At 40.2% G+C, this 21546-nt stretch overlaps 1 protein-coding gene across 1 annotated transcript in view; it reads left to right on the top strand.

The window, feature by feature from the left end:
* RXFP1 (relaxin family peptide receptor 1) overlaps window positions 1-21546 on the top strand; it is a 116023-nt gene that overhangs the window by 22886 nt on the left and 71591 nt on the right. Inside the window, exon 2 of the mRNA XM_012097572.3 lies at window positions 10631-10768. Coding sequence (XP_011952962.3) covers window positions 10631-10768 — 138 coding nt within the window. The remainder of the gene's footprint in view (window positions 1-10630; window positions 10769-21546) is intronic.

Genomic DNA, 21546 nt, shown 5'->3' with positions numbered 1-21546 from the left:
AGAAATATGGGTGGTTTTCAGGAGCTCCTAGGCTTGTCAATACATGGGGAGCAGTGGTTAAAAACACACGTTCTGAAATCAAACAGTCCTGAGTCTGAACCTCAGTTCTGCCATGTCCTAGTTGTGTGATCCCTGAGCAACTTACTCCTCCGTGCCTTACCTTCTAGATGGTAAAAACATGATAATATTAATAATGATTCAATGGCATTGTTATGAAAATGAAATAAAATATGTAAAGCTCTCAGTGCTAGTCCCTAAAATTTAGTAAATGCTCAAAAACACGAAAGAAAAGTCTTCTGATCAGAGTGAGAAGGTCAATGCATTGGACTCTTAGGTTTAAGAAAGTAGATTGAGGCCAGTTGTCGTTGTTTTGACTCTAAGGCTAAATTGTAATGCAAAGGAAGCCACTAAGAGTGTATCAACCAGATGAACTTACTTACAAAACAGAAAGAAACTCTCAGACTTAGAGAATGAACTTATGGGTGCCGGGGGAAGGATGGGGGCGGGGGGAGCATAGTTAGGGAGTTTGGAATGGACATGTACACACTGCTATATTTAAAACAGGTAACCTACAAGGACCAACTGCATAGCACTCGGAACTCTTCTCAATGTTATGTAGCAGCCTGGATGAGGCAAGTTTGGAGGAGAACAGATACGAATAAATATATGGTTGAATGCCTTTACTGTTCACCTGAAGCTATCACAACATTGTTAATCGGTTATACCCCAATACAAAATAAAATGTTTTTTTAAAAAGTGTACCAGTCAGATGTGAGATAATCTAGACTGGAATCACTGCTGAGACAATGGGAGTGGAAAGGAGCTGCTGGGTAGAAAGCTCATTAGGAAGATGTCTAACTGCCCTCGACGTCAAGTCTGTTTTTTTGCTGCAGTGTCATCAATAAACTGCTGTCAGTCACTGAGCAGGAATCAAATGGGATGGTTGGACAGAGACAAAGAATCATATCATAGTTTAACACGTAGACTAGGAATGTAAAAATACAAGATTTAGGACTCCCAACTATTCTGTGTGTTGGGAAGTATTTTCGCTCACTCGGCAAATGCTCACTGGATGTTTATTATGGCAGAACCATAAGCCTTGAGCAATGCTTACAATAGCATCTCACCCAACTAAAGATCACTCATCCTAGAATCTACAAAACTTTAATTCTTGAAAACCCAGGCATTAAAAAAGAGAAAAGAACTCTTCTTTCTCAGGCCCTCATTCATAGCTTCCTGGCTCACACTTTACACAGAGGCCTACATGTCATGTCCAGGTATCTGCATTTTTAGCCACGGCAGATTTAAGTAATAAATTAGAAATGGTAATGAGTGCACCAAGACTACAGAGCAGTCACATTAACGATAGTTGAAGTGACAGCTGGTAAAGAACCATGGAGGAAAAAAACACAAGTTGAAAGAACTCCAAAAGCACAGGAGTCTGTGGTCAAAGTTATAGGACACGAATGCTCTCAAGGGCCCTAACGCGTCAGTATCTTAGCAAGTCCAAGCTCAGACTGCTTCCGCATGACAGGCCAATAAATCGAGAGATAGGTTGTTGGGATAAGGAACAGTGCCTTTATTCAGAAAGCCCCCAGACCAAAAAGATGGTGGACTAGTGCCCCAAAGAGCTACCTTTCCCAGGTTTCTGTTATGGAACAAAAAGCATGAGGGGAGGAGGTAAAGTTAAAAAGGTGGTAAGTTGTTGTAAATATTTTCTGTTCTAGCCAGACTCCAGAAAGGATATGTTAATTTCTTCTTTCCCGTAGCCATTCACTGGAGGATCTGGTCAGGATATTTCCTGTGAGTTTAACAAAGGTATTATAGCTTAACCCTCAAGCTTAACTCTTAACCTTCAAGGTTCCCAGAGATGAGCCATTATGTATACTTTAAGCTGTAGGCAACATCCCTTTAGTGAGTAAGTGTAGCAAAAGCCATACAAGTTTAAAGTAAAAGAAGCCGTTTCATTATGGAATCATTATCATGTTTGTAATCCTCATTACAAACATGATAACCCAAATTCATTTGGTTTCAATGGATCTCCAAACCTTTAGAAGCAAAGTGAAAAAGTGAAAGTGTTAGTTGCTCAGCTGTATCCAACTCTTTACTATCTATGGTTCCTCTGCCAGGTTCCTCTGTCCATGGAATTCTCCAGATCAGAATACTAGAGCAGGTTGGCATTCCCTTCTCCAGGGCATCTTCCTGACCCAGGGATCAAACCTGGGTCTCTTGCATTGCAGGCAGATTCTTTACCATCTGAGTCACCAGGGAAACCCTTAGAAGTAAAGCTACAACCCAAAATAGAATCAGACACACCAGTATAGACTTTTCTGACAAGTTTTGCTAAAAGGGGGAGATACAAAATAAAGATGCACCTGGTGTGGGGAATGAAATGTCTTTTCTTTAGTCTTGTTTTTAAGAAGCGGGAACACAGCCTGTTTCAGGAAAGAGGTGAAAATGGATGTGGTTGAGAGAGAAGGGAGAATCATCGATCCATCTGGAGCCGGAAAGAAGGATGGAAATGGGGGATGGGGGGTCGCTGACTTTGGACCAGTGTGAAGAGAGTGCAAAGGAGGCAGAGTGTGCAATGTAGGCTCAAGGAAAGAAGGAACGAAATCATCGTCTAGGAGACGGGAGAGTGCATAGAACAGAGAGCCACTGCCACGTGGCGTCAAGGCCCCCTCCCATTCTATTCGAAGGAAGAGTAGTGTGCCTGGCACATCTGGGGACCACAGACAATTCTGCTCGTGAGTCAGTGCTCTGTAAGTTCTGCAGTCAGACTGCCATGAGGACAGTCAATAATAAAGGCATACTTCTTGAGAAATTGAGTGTCTAGTTCATCTGGCCCCGAATGAGTCATAAGAAGAAACTGGACTAAGACAAGATCATGAAGAGATATTGAGTACCAGGATTTAGTCAGGATGTCGCAGAAACCAGTAATCAAGAATCCAAGCACCACGCTCGGAGAGTTGGAGAACTCAGGTTTATTATGCTGGTGGGCCCAGAGGAGTTAACACTCTAAGCTCTGAGTCCCAAACAAAGAGGTTATAGAGTTCTTATATACCTACTAGAGTAGGTCAACTATATAGTGGGTCAACCTACTATAGTAGGGCAACACTAGCTGCTAATAGGCTGATTTAATCTAAGGGGTTTCACGCACTTGGGAACAGCAGTCAAGACAGGGAGGAGGTGCCTGACCTTTACACGGACAGGCATGATTAAGCAGGTTTGCAGGGGCAGGACAAGGGTGAGTGAAATAAACTCCAGTTCCTAGTATTTTAAGTCCCCACTTTCTGAGACTATGTGACTATGATCAGACTTTGTAAGTGGCAAGCTGAGTTACAGAGGCAGAACGAGCAAGAGGTTATATAAAATTTTAATGTTTCCTCTTCAAGGACATGGGTGATGTCATTGTTTTGTTTTACTTGTTTCTTTTTTTTTTTTTTTTTTTTACTGTTTCAGCTGTATCGGGGTTATAGGCCATTGAATTTTTCAAGGTTTTTTGCATATATCTCAAAATCTCAAATTTGAAGTCTAAAATATTCCTTTAAATGATAATTTCTTTTGAACATCTGTTTATGTTATTCACAGATTGAAGGAATGAATCAAACAGCCTGAAAATATTTTGCTCCCAATTCCCTTAATTTTGGCAGAATATTCTTAAATTATCTATCCAATTTTTCAAAACCTCCAGAGATTGTCTCAGTAACCCCATCTACTGTTTAATGATTCCTGTAAGGAAGAGATGACTCCTTATAACTTGAATGTCATCTCTGGCATAAGGGCACAGAAGAAATGCAGCCTCTTCCCTGTGTTACTTGCCAAAACAACAGTGATAACAACCTTCCAAGAGACACAACAGCTGCAGTGTTGCCTTTGTTTGGTAATGTCCACCCATTTCTAAGATCTCATGAAAGCAACTAGAAAATCTCCACTAGGAGGTAAACAGGTCACAAAAGTAACAAACGGCCTGCCTGCAAGTGAGCACATGTGTTCTAGGCTGCTGAAAAGGAATGCTTTCCCCACTGGTGCTTCATCAACACCTACTTCTGGGTTTCTCAGTCTGGGCACTATGGACATTTTAGGAAGGCATATCTTTGAGGGAACTGTCCTGTGCATTGTGAGATGTTTAACAGCATCACTGGACTCTACTTATTAGATGCTAGTAGCACCTCCTGCCAAGTGGTAATAATATAAAATAAATCTCCAGACTCTGCCAACTGTCCGCAGGCTACAAAATCGTCCCTGATTGGGAGCCACTGGCTTGGTTCTACCTCTTTGCAAAAAGTCTAAAGAAAACCAGCTGATTACAAATCAGTGTTTTTTCATCTATAGCCAATAAACCAGATTTTCAAGCATTTGAATTATCTGTAATAGCTTCAGATTTTTTTTAAGAAGAAGAAATTTTTTACTGAAGTATAGTTAATTTATAATGTTTCCAGTGTACAGCACCGTGGTTCACTTATATAATACATAGTTATATAACATATAGTTCTGTAATTACATAGTATATTTAAGAATCCTCTATTACTACTGGTATTTTTATTTGTTTTGTTGTTGGATATCTGAAATAGTTATTGACAGTTAGCATTTGGGCTTCCCTCGTGGCTCAGGTGGTAAAGAATTTTCCCCACAATGTGGGTGACCTGGGTATTTAAGATAGAAATTATAAAATAAATGGGTTAAATATATGGAAAGTTTGTACTTGGTTTTCTTTGTTTTGTTGTTTTAAGTTTTACTTCCTAACAATGTATTTTAGCAAACTCCTTCTACACTTTTGATGCTGTGGGTAGTTACCCCCAAAATAGGAATATTGCATATTTTTCCATAGAGTATAAAAGGGATTTCAAATGTTGGTAATAAGACACAGATTCCAATAAAACTCTTATCTTAGTGTTTGCCAAGTCATGGCTATTCAGAAATACTATTAGCAATTAAACATAGCAATTATATTCACCTCCTTTACTCTGAATTTAAGTTTGCAGAACTGACTTTAATGCAGTGACTGCACTGATTCCAGAGCAACACAGCTGACATTTTTCCATATTAACATTTAATGTTGTTACAGAATAAGGGCTATAAATTCACTGAGTTATTATTTTCTGCAAAAAATGAGTTCCCCTAGACACATCCAAAAGTGCTTGTGCATTTCTGTCAAAAAGTAAAAGCTAACTTTTATTCTGCTAAAGATAAATCAGTAGGAACTTAGTTTCCGAGACAAATTTATTGAAACCTTTAAGATTTTAGTACTGATAGAGGGAGTCAGGATTTAAACATGACCCAGGTCAGATCATGTCGCTCCCCCCCAAATGATAGCCAGCCCCATCATAACCACTTTACTATATGGAAACTATTGAAAGCAGAGTTCCAAAGAAAAGCAAGGAGAGATAAGAAAGCCTTCCTCAGCAATCAATGCAAAGAAATAGAGGAAAACAATAGAATGGGGAAAACTAGAGATCTCTTCAAGAAAATTAGAGATACCAAGGGAACATTTCATGCAAAGATGGGCTTGATAAAGGACAGAAATGGTATGGACCTAACAGAAGCAGAAGATATTAAGAAGAGATGGTAAGAATATACAGAAGAACTGTACAAAAAATATCTTCATAACCCAGATAACCACGATGGTGTGATCACTCACCTAGAGCCAGACATCCTGGAATGTGAAGTCAAGTGCGCCTTAGGAAGAATCACTACGAACAAAGCTAGTGGAGGTGATGGAATTCCAACTGAGCTATTTCAAATCCTTAAAGATGATGCTGTGAAAGTGCTGCACTCAATATGCCAGCAAATCTGGAAAACTCAGCAATGGCCACAAGACTGTTAAAGGTTAGTTTTCATTCCAATTCCAAAGAAAGGCAATGCCAAAGAATGTTAGGTTGCATTCATCTCACACACTAGCAAAGCAATGCTCAAAATTCTCCAAGCCAGACTTCAACAGTACATGAACTGTGAACTTCCAGATGTCCAAGCTGGATTTAGGAAAGGCAGAGGATCCAGAGGTCAAATTGCCAACATCTGCTGGATCATCAAAAAAGCAAGAGAGTTCCAGAAAAACATCTGCTTCTGCTTTATTGACTATGTCAAAGCCTTTGACTGTGTGGATCACAACAAACTGGAAAATTCTTCAAGAGATGGGAATACCAGACCACCTGACCTGCCTCTTGAGAAATCTGTATGCAGGTCAAGAAGCCACAGTTAGAACTGGACGTGGAACAACAGACTGGTTCCAAATTGGGAAAGAAGTATGTCAAGGCTGTATATTGTCACCCTGCTTATTTAACTCATATGAAGGATACATCAGGCGAAATGCCAGGCTGGATGAAGCACAAGCTGGAATCAAGATTGCTGGGAGAAATATCAATAACCTCAGATATGCAGATGACACCACTACTATGGCAGAAAGTGAAGAGGAACTAAAGAGTCTCTTGATGAAAGTGAAAGAGGAGAGTGAAAAAGTTGGCTTAAAACTCAACTTACAGAAAACTAAGACCATGGCATCTGGTGCCATCACTTCATGGCAAATAGATGGGGAAACAATGGAAACAGTGGCAGATTTTATTTTTCTGGGCTCAAAAATCACTGCAGATGGTGATTGCAGCCATGAATTTAAAAGACGCTTGCTCCTTGGGAAAAAAGCTATGACCAACCTAGACAGCATACTAAAAAGCAGAGACATTACTTTATCAACAAAGGTCCATTTAGTCAAAGCTTTGGCTTTTCCAGTAGTCAAGTATGGATATGAGAGTTGGGACATAAAGAAAGTTGAGCACCGAAGAACTGATGATTTGAACTGTGGTGTTGGAGAAGATTCTTGAGAGTCCCTTGGACTGCAAGGAGATCCAACCAGTCAATCCTAAAGGAAATTAGTCCTGAACATTCATTGGAAGGACTGATGCTGAAGCTGAAACTCCAATACTTTGGTCACCTGATGCGAAGAACCAACTCATTGGAAAACACCATGATGCTGGGAAAGATTGAAGGCAGGAGGAGAAAGAGACAACAGAGGATAAGATGGTTGGATGGCATCACTGACATGATGGACATGAGTTTGAGTAGTCTCCGGGAATGGGTGATGGACAGAGAAGCCTGGAGTGCTACAGTCCATTGGGGTCGCAAAGAGTTGGACAAAATTGAGTGACTGAACTGAACTGATATGGAAACAAGGACAGTTTCCTCAAAATCACATTACCAACACGCTTCACTTCACTTCTTCTTTGACTCTGGCCCTTGAATTACATTGCTGTTATTGTTCAGTTTCTAGGGCGTGTCCAACTCTTTCTGAGATCCCATATGACTGTAGCCTGCCAGGCTCTTCTGTCCATGGAATTTTACAGATAAGAATACTAGAATGGTTGCCATTTTCTCTTCCAGAGGCTCTCTCCGACCTAGGGATGGAACCTGAGCCTCCTGCATTGCAGGCTGATTCTTTGCCTCTGAGCCACCAGGGAATCATATGGGGACCCAATTAAGCCAAAGAGAAGTTAAGATCACTGAACAAAGTCTGGACCGTCTGTCCCTTCTTTGTGCATTACCCAGACCCACAAAATGCAGACAAGGCACATACATATTTTTAGTCATAGGAGAATGACAGTAATTTGCTCTTCGGCAGATAAAAAGAAAGTCACTGATTTTCATTCAGCACTGTGTTTCACTTGGCAATTAGCCCATGGAGCTCTCCCTCGGTTTTTCCATCTACTTAATCTTATAGGGGGCTTCCCAGGTAGCACTAGTGGTAAAGAATCCATTTGCCAATACAGGCAAATGTAAGAAATACAGGTTTGGTCCCTAGCTCAGGAAGATCCCCTGGAGGAGAATACAGCAACCCACTCCAGTATTCTTGTCTAGAGAATCCCATGGACAGAAGGGCTGGCGGGCTACAGCCCATGTGGTCACAAAGAGTCAGACACAATTGAAGCAACTTAGCACGCATGCAATCTGATAGGATTTCCAAGAGAAGGAAGATATTTAAGTGTTTCATCAAAAAAAAGTCTCTTGTTGCAATTAAAATTATAATGCATATTTTCCAAATTGCTTTAAATTTTGACTGTAATATTTATTTGAGTTCTTACACACTAGAATAATTTTTCAGTTAGGGTGCTTTTTTAAAAAATCATTTATGAATTTCTTAAATTATAAGTGATTTTTGTATGATATGAGAGTATTTAACTTAAAAAGCTATAATCACAAAAGTCTAAAATCAGGTATCTCGAAAAGCAAGATACCTTTGTGCCAGTACTGAGTACTAACCTACACCATGCTGACAGAGCCGGGCCTCATCACTGCCGTGCTGCCACTGTCATCAGACGGCCCCTGCATCACGAGTGCTCTGCGAGGTCTTTTTCATTCAGTTCTGAATCTATCACTACACAGCCTCTGTTGAAATTATTAATATTCTGATTCCACTGCATAACACTTCATAGCTCAGTTGGTAAAGAATCCGCCTGCAATGCAGGAGACCCCGGTTTATCTCCTGAGTCAGGAAGATCCCCTGGAGAAGGGATAGGCTACCCTCTCCCATATTCTTGGGCTTCCTTTGGGGCCCCACCGGCCATGATCGACCTGGGTTCTATCCCTGGGTTGGGAAGATCCCCTGGAGAAGCGAAACGCGACCCACTCCAGTATTCTGGCCTGGAGAATTCCATGAACTGTATAGTCCATGGGGTCACAAAGAATCAGACGTGACTAAACGACCTTCTTCTTCTCAGTGCATAAATATATCCAGGAAAAGTGAAAGTTAGTCGCTCAGTTGTGTCCAACTCTTTATGACCCCATGGAATGTAGCCTGACAGGCTCCTCTGTCCATGGGATTCTCCCAGCAAGAATACTGGAGTGGGTTACCATGCCCTTCACCAGGGGATCTTCCTGGCCCAGGGATCAAACCAGCATCTCTTAGGTCTCCTGCATTGACAGGCAAACTCTCCACCATCTGAGCTACCAGGGAAGCCAGATATATTTAACATTTCATTTACTACAGTCAGAAAGTCTTCAAAAATGTATTTAGAAGTTCATCTACTCCTAAGCCACATACTTTTCCTGTTATTAAACTTGGCAACACATGCACTAAATTGCATTTTCTTAAACTTTTTTGTCTCATCTGTTCACTCCTTATCTGAAAAGAGCTTACTATCAAATTTAGGACTAAATTTAAAAATAAGCAAAAAATGACTCAAAGGAAACTACTCATTGCCCTTCTGCTGCCTTTCTCTTCCGTTGATGCTTGGTGACTGCATTTTGCAAATTCACACACACCTGAGATGAATGTAAACAGAGATGTGGAAAGGTGTTTGCTTACTCCATTTAAGCTCCACATCCAGAAATGACTGAATCTTCCTTATTTGGATCCAAACGGCATAAAACCATCTGACAGAGAGATTCAGTGAAGAGGAGCCCATCAGGATTGAGGAATAGATAGTGTAAGGCATGTATGGCAAAGCAGACCCAACGTTATAAGTTTATATTTGGAAAAGTCATTTTTTATTCCTATCTTAATAATTTCAAAAAAAAGAACTGGACCGAATTGTTTTAACTCAGAATGAATTAAAGGCTTTTATGTAAGATGGGAAACCATTAAACTCCTAGAAGAAAACATAGGCAAAACACTCTTTGACATAAATCATAGCAATATTTTTTTTAATCTGTCACCTCAGGCAAAGATAACAAAAGTGAAAATAAACGAATTAGACCTAATGAGACTTAAAAGCTTTTACACGGCAAGGGAAATCATTAACAAAATGAAATGACAAAAAGGGACTTCCCTAGAAGTCCAGTGGTTAGGACACCATACTTCCACTGCAGGGGGCGTGGGTTCAATCCTGGACTGGGGAAATAAAATCCCACATGCCATATGGCATGGCCAGAATTTCTTTTTTAATTTTTTTAAAAATTGAGAAGACAACCTGCTGAATGGTAGAAAATATTTGCAAATGATATGACCAGTAAAGAGTTAATATCCAAAATATATAAATAGTTCATACAACTTAATATCAAAATAACAACTTGATTTTTAACATTAAATAGGTATCACACACCACCCCCCCAACTCCCACATATGAGTGAGCTCCGGCAGTTCCTACAACCTGGCCTGTTCTCTTCCTCCCCAGTACCAAACCAGCCATGATCCTCAGTCAACAGTAAGAATGCAAGAAAGGAGGGAGGGGGGAGAGGGGTTCAGGATGGGCAACACGTGTACGCCCGTGGTGGATTCATGTTGATGTGTGGCAGAACCAATACAATATTGTAAAGTAATTAGCCTCCAATTAAAATAAATAAATTTAAATTTTTAAAAAATGATTGGATGAAAAATTTTTGAAAGAGAAAAGGGGAATTGAGCTCAACTATAAAGTATGGGCAGACCTTTCATAGAAAAGAGGCATGACGAGGACATTGCAGGTGGGAAACACGAGAAAAGGCAAAGAGCAGGGAATCCCAGCATTTTCTGAAGATGTGGAAGAGAACTTTGTTTAGGTGTGGAGGTTCTTGGAAAAGCATTGACATCCAGCTAAGGCTCAAGGTGAGGCAGCATAAGGAAGGTGGGACCTGCCAGGATGACAAGAAGTAGGTTTGCAGACTGTGGGGAGTCACTCTGTGCAGGGCCTTGTGTAAACTGCTCTCCCCTTCCACATCACAGTCACTCCAGGCAGAGCGCAGAATGTGCCCTGCGACCTGGGCTACTTCCCCTGCGGCAACACCACCAAGTGCTTACCTCAGCAGCTGCAATGCAACGGCGTGGACGACTGCGAAAACGGTGTGGACGAGGACAACTGCGGTGAGCAAGCCCCAGGGTCACAGCTGGGCGGGCACAAGGACTGGGGTCAAGTCCTGGCAGGAACCAAGGGCAGAAGGGCCAGTATCAAGTTGCTGAGACTCTTGAAATAGAAATGGGCAAAGAGAAATGAAGTTGAAAATCAAAATACATGTCACTCAAGGAGATCTTACATTTGTTTTATTAGTTTAAAATATTTATTCTTATAAAGAAGATGTGGTATTTTATACATATATAATATAATATACATGCAACAGAATACCACTCAGCTATAAAAACAAGTGAAAGAATGCCATTTGCAGCAACACACGTGGCCCTAGAAATGACCATACTAAGTGAGGCGAGGAAGACTGATGTCAGGATATCACTTTTATGTGAAATCTAAAACATGACCCAAACGACCTTATTTGCAAAACAGAAGCAGACCGGTAGACATAGAAAACGAACTTATGATTATTGAATGCATAAGGAGATTCAGGAGAGACCAATTAGGAGTTAGAAACTAACATAAACACACTTTTTATAAATAATACAGACCTACTCTATAGCACAGGGAATATATTCTTTATCTTGAAATAAACTATAATGTAAAGGAATCTGTTAAAGACTATATATATATTATTCACTCAGTATTGATAATTTACATGTGTGTAACTGAATCACTTTGCCGTACACCAGAAACTAACACAACATTGTAAATCAACTATACTCCAACATATTTTTTTAACCCATTCTCGTCTATGTATTAGTATCACAGCCAATATTTCAAGAAAGTAATGACTGCGGCAGTAAATGGTAAATTTAAGCCATAGACCTGCTCAGTTAATGCTTAAGACACAGAATAGTGTAATTGTGAGGATGCGCTCTGGAGACAAGGTTGAGTGGTTGAAAACTGGTGCAAAAATAACCAGTCATTAACCTTGAAGGCATTTCTTAACCTCTCTTAGCCTCAGTTTCCTTGTGTTGAGAATTGTACCCATACTAATAGAATTTCAAAAACTCCATGGACAAGAGCAGCCTGGCAGGCTACAGTCCATGGGGTTGTAAAGAGGTGGACACAACTGAGCGACTGTAAACACACACACAAGGGAATCTGAGCAGATTGAATCAGAAAAGCACAGGTATGCAGCAGACGCTGTTTGTCAGCTGCTGTTGCTTGCTCTTATCATTTACTTGGTACAATTATGAAGGGAAAATGAGGCCTCCTAAAACAGACAAAATCAGTAAGTCCAGCTTACCTCTCTCTTCACTAACAACCATATTTATGACCTTATAAAGCCAAAAGTAGGGCTTCTACACAGTTAAAATTTGGCTTTCAATTGGGTTTTTGTTCAAATTTCTAAAGGTCTCAAAAACATAAATTTATAAAAAGAGTTTAAATTGGCTGGATCTGGGGGCAGGGGGGAAATGGGCCTTGGTTAATCGTGTAAAATAATGAGATTTCTCACTCATGGAAAAATAAGATACTATTTTTAGAGGACCAAAACATGCATGCACAATTTTATGCTGCATAAACAGCTGATACCTCACTGTTATCACTCCCTGAAGCATTACAGACTTTTTAATATTAATTTTATTTATTTATTTTTGGCTGTGCTGGGTCTTTGTTGCTGTGGAAGCTTTTCTCTAGTTGCAGAGGGCCGAGGCTCCTCTCTAGTCATAGTGCGAGGGCTTCTCACTGTGGTGACTTCTCTTGCTGTGGAGCACAAGCCCGAGGGCAAGTGGGCTGAGTCGCTGCTGTTCCTGAGCCCTAGGGCAGCGACTCAGTAGTTGTGCTGCTGCTGCTGCTGCTGCTGCTGCTGCTGCTGCTGCTGCTGCTGCTGTTGCTAAGTCGTGTCAGTCATGTCCGACTCTGTGCGACCCCATAAACAGCATCCTACCAGGCTCCCCCGTCCCTGGGATTCTCCAGGCAAGAACACTGGAGTGGGTTGCCGTTTCCTCCTCCAATGTATGAAAGTGAAAAGTGAAAGTGAAGTGGCTCAGTCGAGTCCAACTGAGCAACCCCAAGGACTGCAGCCTACCAGGCTCCTCCGTCCATCGGATTTTCCAGGCAAGAGTACTGGAGTGGGTCACCAGTGCCTTCTCCACAGTAGTTGTTAGCCATGGGATAAGTTGCTCCACAGCATGTGAAGATCTTCCTGGGCCAGGAATTGAACCCACATCTCCTGTACTAGCAGGCAGATTCTTCACAACTGAGCTACCAGGCAAGTCCCTATTACAGACTTTTTAAGGCATTGCCTTAAAGAAATTAAACTTCTCGGTCTGGAGAACTGTCTCTAGGTGGTGGCAGTAACTCAGAAGTGAGCACACTGTCTATACCTGAGCTTAGGCTGCAGTTGCCTTTGTTTGGAATGGCTGTGCAAATGTTTTTCTTCTTTAAATATATATATATATATATCACCTTGTTAAAAATAACTAAATAAAATATGTCCTGCCCATTGCCAACCACTTCACCCCCAAGCTGCCAGCAATTTCAGACAGAGTGACAGGAGCTATCCCCCACCCCCCAGTTGAAATGGTGGCAGGAAGCAGAAGGAGCACTAAATTCACCCCCAAACAACTTTGCAGGGAAAAAGGTTTTGGAAGTTTTGTCTTTGACTTAAGTTTAAAAGACCAAGTAATAAAAGTAACAATCTTAAAGTATTGAGCTATCAACTGAGAAAACAAGCACACACACATACAAAACCTAAAAGTTGAGAATTACGGTTTATTTTGTGGACATACAGAGGACTTAAGCCTGGGAGACAGCCTCTCAATAGCTCTGAGAAATTGCTCTGAAGAGGTAAGGGAGGGGGTGGGATAAAGAGGAGTTTTTGCAACAAAGACCAGGTAGTTGGAACATCAAAAGATTACTGCTAATTAGAGAAGACTAGATATCTCAAATTAATGAATTCAGCACTTTTTTGTGTTTGGGAAGATGCAGGAGCCTGGGCTCATTGAAATCATTCCTGTGATATGCACCTTATCTAGAGCCAGTAACATGATTTTCTCCATCCTGAACCCCTTCAAGGTACAAGTCAGGTGAGGGCTGCAGGGACTGAAGCCTTGGTGGCCACAACATCCTTTGTTTGCTGATATGGCAGGTGACATTATTCATTCAAATCCTTAAACTCTAGCAGTTTCTCGGAATCCGGATGGAAGCAGTATTGCTTCCTAGGCTCCCAGAGACCTAGGCATAAATTCTGGTGAAACGTTTTGTAAAATGGGAATGATAAGAGTATCTGTGTCTGTGGGCTGTTCAGAGAATTCAGTGTAATTCTGTATCTAAGATGGTGAGCAGAGCACCTGCAGACTGACAGATAATTTTATTGTTGTTCAGTCCCCAAGTCATGAGCAATTCTTTGCAGTCCATGGACTGCACCATGCCAGGCTTCTCTTTCCCTCACCATCTCCCAGAGTTTGCCCAAGTCCATGTCAAATCTCTTATGATTATACAGTGGAAGTGACAAAGGGATTTAAGGGGTTAGATATAATGGACAGAGTGCCCAAAGGAAGCAGTGATCAAAACCATCCCCAAGAAAAAGAAAGGCAAAAAGAAAAACTGGTTGTCTGAGGGGATCCTACAAATAGCTCAGAAAAGAAGAGAAGTGAAAAGCAAAAGAGAAAAGGAAAGATATAACCATCTGAATGCAGGGTTCCAAAGAATAGCAAGGAGAGATTTAATAAAAAAAAAAAAAAGCCTTCCTAAGTGATCAATGCAAAGAAATAGAGGAAATCAATCGAATGGGAAAGATTAGGGATCTCTTCAAGAAAATTAGAGATACCAAAGGAACATTTCATGCAACAATGGGCACAATAAAGGAAAGAAAGGTATGGACCCAACAGAAGCAGGAGATATTAAGAAGAGGTGGCAAGAATATACAGAACAACTACACACACACACACACACAAAAAAACTTAATGACCATGATAGTGTGATCACTCACCTAGAGTCAGACATCCTGGAATGCAAAGTCAAGTGGGCCTTAGTAAGCATCACTATGAACAAAGCTAGTGGAGGTGATGGAATTCCAGCTGAGTGTTTTCAAATCCTCAAAGATGATGCTGTCAAAGTGCTGCACTCAATATGCCAGCAAGTTTGGAAACCTTAGCAGTAGCCACAGGACTGGAAAAGATCGGTTTTCATTCCAATCCCAAAGAATGGCAATGCCAAATAATATTCAAACTACCACATAATCACATTCATCTCACACACTAGCAAAGTAATGCTCAAAATTCTCCAAGCCATTTTTCAATAGTACATGAACCATGAACTTCCAGATGTTCAAGCTGAATTTAGAAAAGGCAGAGGAACCAGAGATCAAATTGCCAACATCTGTTGGATCATAAAAAAAAAAGATAATTCTAGAAAAACATCTACTTCTGCTTCATTGACTACACTAAAGCCTTTGATTGTGTGGATCACAACAAACTGGAAAAACTTAAGGAGATGGGGATACCAGACCACCTTACCTGCCTCCTGTGAAACCTGTGCAACAGTTAGAACTGGACATGGAACAACAGACAGGTTCAAAATTGAGAAAGGAGTATTTCAAGGCTGTATACTGTTACCCTGCTTATTTAACTTCTATGCAGAGTATATCATGTGAAATGCCAGGCTGGAGAAGCTCAAGCTAGAATCAGGATTGCTGGGAAAAATATCAATAACCTCAAATATGCAGATGATACCACTTTATGGCAAAAACCAAAGAAGAACTAAAGAGCCTCTTAATGAAGATGAAAGAGGAGAGTGAAAAAGTTGGCCTTAAAACTCAACATTCAGAAAACTAAAATCATGGCATCCAGTTCCATCACTTCATGGGAAATAGATAGGGAAACAATGGAAACAGTGAAAGACTTTTTACTTTTGGGGGCTCCAAAATCACTGCAGATGGTGACTGCAGCCATGAAATTAAAAGATGCTTGCTCCTTGGGAAAAAAGCTGTGACCAACCTAGATAGCATATTAAAAAGCAGAGATATTACTTTGCCAGCAAAGGTCCAGCTAGTCAAAGCTATGGTTTTTCCAGTAGTCATATATGGATGTGAGTGTTGGGGAAGATTCTTGAGAGTCCCTTGGACTGCAAGGAGATCCATCCAACCAATCCATCCTAAAGGAAATCAGTCCTGAATATTCATTGGAAGGACTGATGCTGAAGCTGAAACTCCAATACTTTGGCCACCTGATGTGAAGAACTGACTCATTGGAAAAGACCCTGATACTGGAAAAGGTTGAAGGCAGGGGGAGAATGGGATGACTGAGGTTGAGATGTTTGGACAGCATCATTGACCTGTCTCCGTCATTAGCTCTGTCTCTTCATTCTTTCTGGTGTTATTTTCCACTCTTCTCCCGTAGCACATTGGCACCTACTGACCTAGGGAGTTCATCTTTTGCTGTCACATCTTTTTGCCTTTTCATACTGTTCATCTGATGCCGAAGCTGAAGCTCCAATACTCTGGCCACCTGATACGAAGAACTGACTCATTGGAAAAGACCCTTCTCTCCCCTCTCTTTTCCATCCTCTCCCTCCAGTGTTTTTCCACCCTTTGCAGGTCTGTGGCCCATAGGTTTCCCCTTCTATTTCTCCTCTCCAGCTGCCCCGCTTCCTTCTTTTACTCTCTCTCAATTCCCCTATTTCATCCTTCTATTGTCCTGCATTCTTTGCTCTTTCAAACCAAACACACCACAGTGTTCATAAATTAGACTTTATTATTGAACTCATTTCATTAAGTTTATAAGCTGCTCATTTCAAAGATGTTAACACCTTTATTTCCAAAGAAAGAATCTAAGAACTTGTTTTTAATTTCTAAGTAGCTATAAAAAGATTCCTACCACCCCTGCCCTTGGGCTGAGTAAACCAGGAGGATGGTTTATATCTTATTGTCAGTGGATTCTTTGAGAATCAAGAAAATCTTCAGTGTGTTAGTCACTCAGTTGTGTCCAACTTTTTGCGAAACCATGGACTGTAGCCTGCCAAGCTCTTCTGTCCATGAAACTCTCCAGGCAAGAATAGTAGAGTGGATTGCCATTTCTTTCTCCAGGAGATCTTCCTGACCCAGGGACAGAACCCAGGTCTCCCACATTGTAGGCAGATTTATTGACTCAGAAATTCTGCCACTGGTTCTGCAATTGCTCTATAAGATCTTCATGTCATTCAGGTGCACAGTAGACTCTGAGCACCACTGACCTAAACCCAAAGGAGCAGAAAGTAAGGCATGCACTGGAAATAGTAGCCACAGAAAAACTAAAAAGCAAAATCAAGACTTCAGTATGGCGTGCAAGCATTCTTACTTGCTAAGAAACTCCATTATCGCAATCATTATCAATTTGTTTTATTATCAATTTGTTTTCATTTCTATAAGACAAATTGCCACTCTACTAGTGGCAGTCATCTAGAAAAACCAAAAAATTGAACTATGCTCAAAACCTCAAAGATGGCCAGTTGGCATGCTTCTGCTGCCCACACGTGGGTGGGCTGGGACTTCCCAGAGAGGATGTCAGAATTTCACACCATCCTTACAGTCCAGGTGACAAAAATTATGAGATGTAGTTGTTTCTTCCTGCTTCTTATTAATTTCCTTCACCAGCTGTATTTTTTCTTTGTTCTATAGTATCTGGATAATTTACGCTCCCTAGCCTGTCCATTTTTAAGACATCCACATTTAAATTTGGTCTAATGCTAATTAAATCAAGTTAGAAAGTTAGTTTTTTTCAGAATATGTAAACCTCATGCATATTTGAATAAGCAGCATTAAATGTATTTGTAATCACGTAACATATAATATCTTATATATAAATAAAAGGAAAACCCACAGATAAAAATCACTTTTACAGTGATTATTTACAGCTTAGTATACTGTAGAATAAAAACAATTTTCTAGTGGAAGGGGGAACATTTTTCTTAACTAAACCTTTTAAAAGATACATCCTTTAAAAAGTAGCTCCAAAAACCTCTCCTGTGTTCCCTTAAACAATTTAAACACTGACACCAATGATAATTACTAAAGTAGAGAAATAAGTCAAACAGAATTAGTGACAAAATTTACAGAAGTCACTAAAAAAATGAAACAGCATCAAATAAATAAATCCCCATGGATTGAACTACAATATAAACTGATTATATTTAGAAAGAACTATTGCTTTTATATTATCACAGATATTTTAAACAAAAAGTCTTATTTGGCAAAAAGTTCCCAGTTCTCTTAGAAAACCTATAAAAAAAGAATATAAAATATTAAAAAATAAAATATCTCAGTACAACAAGCATGAGATATCAAATCACTGAACATTTCTCATGGACCCAATGCATGAACAAATTTTAATCAAGTTTTTGATATAAAGCAACAAAAACTTTCAGTTGAATAACGAGATCCCTTTCTTTATAAAATATTTGGGCAATACAGAATTTATATATACATATATATATGTCTACTAGATGGTTATGATGAAGTTGACATCTGTTTCATTCTATCCCAGGTATTGTTTACATTTGACTGGACTCCAAACCAGTGAAGTCCTAGACAAAATTGATTGTATCATTTTTATAAATTTGATCCTTTCCGATAAGCTCCAACATGGAAATGTACAAACTACTCTCATTTATGCATTATTTGGGGAAATTTCCCTGGTGGTCCAGTAGTTTCACTCCCAGGGGGCATGTGTTCAATGCCTGGTCAGGAAACTAAGATTCCCACCTGCCACGAGACATAGTCAAAAAAAGGAGGGGAAGGGAATTATTTCATTCATTTCAAATTGAATGCTCTAACTTTGCAGTAACAATAAAATATTAAAATAGCATCAGATTCATAGATGCTTTGCACTTTACTGATTAAGCCCAGATTTTTATTTTAAAGGAACTCTTTGCATTTCCAGATTAGAATTTGCCAGCAGTTCTTCTGTATTATAAATAAATGGCAATACAAAGAAGGCTCCCCATCACAGTCACATTCACCCAACTTCATCCCCCTTGGAGACAGGTTGAATCACTCTACAATGAAGACCCAAGTTCAGATGCTACCTCTGTAGACTCAGAGCATTGACCCTGCTCTACACTTTAACAGCCTAGTCTACAGGAGAAAGACAAAAACTTGGTTCCTCTGTTTCCATATTTGTATTTCTTTGCTCTACAGGGAAAACAGAAGCTTCCTCTAATACATTTTGCATGATGCAATAGGTTAGCCTGCACTAAAAACTGATGTCCACTCAGAACCTCAGAATGTGATCTTACGTGGAAATAGGGTCTTTGTAGATACAAGGAAGTTGAGGAGTTTCTGGTTTCCCCTGGTGCAGTCCAGGCAGACCCTTCTCCTCTCCCTTTCTGGTCCAAATCTCTTGTCCAGTCCAGGAATAGCAAAGCCTAGCTCTTCTTTTTGTTTTTCCACAATCATTGTTAATGCTCAAACCTGGACCTTTGGCAATTAAATGCTAAAAATGTGATTCCTTTGTTTCCTGCAGATATCTGCTTCATTTCTTCTCCAAGGCAATAAAAGTGGAAAATTCTAGCCTCTTGTTACAAGAAAAGGGCAGAAGTGCAAGGCATTCAAAGGAAAGGAAACTAACATCCCAAATATTTGTGTGTCACTGGCTGGCACTAATCTATAAGAATTAGATAAACAGTACTTATTTATGGGTATGTATGATGGTGATAATATACACTTTTTAATAGGCTTATAAGAATGTTTGAAGTGTATTCAAGGATTCTTTTAATTTTTAATTGGGCCTTCATTTAAAATTCTGAGTTGCTAAATATTCCTTCCTTTCCTCAATACAGCTTTATACAGAGCTGTCAGAATGATGGCAATGCCAATCCATTTGATGTAGAATTTAGTGTTCTCATTTTAGAATATTTCATCAGAGTTGTGGGTTTGCCTTTTTTAAGGCTAACAACACAGGAGGAAACGCGGCACACATCATAAATACATGAATTGATAAACAGCCATGCATTGCATGTTCAAAATGGCTGTTTTTTCTGTTTATTATTCTCAAAATAAGAAACCTAGGTAGCTGAACCCTTGGCTTTTCTATAAATACAAATCTTTTTAAAACCTCAAATATGTTTATCTATGTTTGTCCAACAATTCTTCAAAGTTTCAGTTAACTAGAAAAAGACTCGCAGCTTAGAATGCTTCCTTTGAGATAGGACACAAAAGGCAGTTTCTGTAGTGGTTCGATTTCCTTTAACATATCCCACAATAATATCACACTCAATTTCTTCAAAGAGTTGCCTCTAAAGGTACTTAGTAATAGAGTCACAGATGTAGAAAACAAGCTTATGGTTATCAAAGGGGAAAGGGATGGGGGATAAATTGAAAGATTGGGACTGGCAATTGATACACCAACGGCACCCCACTCAGTACTCTTGCCTGGAAAATCCCATGGACAGAGGAGCCTGGTGGGCTGCAGTCCACGGGGTCGCGAAGAGTTGGACACGACTGAGCGACTTCCCTTTCACTTTTCACTTTCATGCATTGGAGAAGGAAATGGCAGCCCACTCCAGTGTTCTTGCCTGGAGAATCCCAGGGACGGAGGAGCCTGGTGGGCTGCAGTCCATGGGGTTGCGAAGAGTCGGGCACGACTGAAGTGACTTAGCAGCAGCAATAAGGACTTACTGTGTAGCACAGGGAACTATACTCAATACTCTGTAATGGGAAAAGAACCTTTAAAAAGAGTGGATATATGTATACGTATACACTGATTCACTATGCTATACGCCTAAAACTAACACAATGTTGTAAATCAACTGTACTTAACAAATTAATTTAAAAATAAAAAAGGAAACTATAAACAAGATGAAAAGACAACCCTCGGAATGGGAGAAAACCATTGCAAATGAAACAACTGGCAAAGAATTAATCTTCAAAACATACAAGCAGCTCATGCATCTCAATATCAGAAAAACAAACAACCCAATCAAAAAGTGGGAGGAAGACCTAAACAGACTTTTCTCTGTAGAAGACATATAGATGGCAAATAAACACATGAAAAGATGCTCAGCATCACTCATTATTAGAGAAATGCAAATCAAAACTACCATGAGGTATCACCTCACACCCACTAGAATGGCCATCGCCAAAACAATCTACACCGAATAAATGCTGGAGAGGATGCAGCGAAAAGGGAACCCTCTCGTATTGTTGGTGGGAATGTAAATTGATACAGCCACTATGGAGGACTGTATGGAGATTCCTTTAAAAACTAAGAATAAAACTACCATATGACCCAGCAATCCCACGACTGGGCATATACCCTGAGAAAACCGTAATTGAAAAGACACATGTACCTCAGTGCTCAGGGCAGCACTATTTACAATAGCCATAACATGGAAGCAACTAGATGTTCACTGGCAGATGAATGGACAAAGTTGTAGTACATGTATACAATGGAATATTACTCAGCAATAAAAAGGAACACATTTGAGTCAGTTATAATGAGGCGGACGAACCTGGAGCCTGTTATACAAAGTAAAGTAAGTCAGGAAGAAGAAAAACAAACATCATATATTAATGCATATAGATGTGGTCTAGAAAAACGGTACTGATGAACCTATTTGAGGGCAGGAATAGAAATACAAACATAGAAAACAGACTCATGGATCTGGTGTGGGGGGAGGAAGGACAGGGTGGGAGGAACTGAGAGTAGCATTGACTTGTATACATTGTGCATACGTGTTAGTCGCTCAGTCGTGTCCAACTCTCTGCAACCCCATGGACTGGAGCCCACCAGGCTCCCCTGTCCATGGACTTCTCCAGGCAAGAATACTGGAGAGGGTTGCCATTCCCTTCTCCAGGGGATCCTCCCAATAT

This window comes from Ovis aries, chromosome 17, assembly GCF_016772045.2.
Source record: "Ovis aries strain OAR_USU_Benz2616 breed Rambouillet chromosome 17, ARS-UI_Ramb_v3.0, whole genome shotgun sequence".
Classification (NCBI taxonomy): Eukaryota; Metazoa; Chordata; class Mammalia; order Artiodactyla; family Bovidae; genus Ovis; species Ovis aries.
This window is presented reverse-complemented; position numbering and strand designations above follow the sequence as displayed.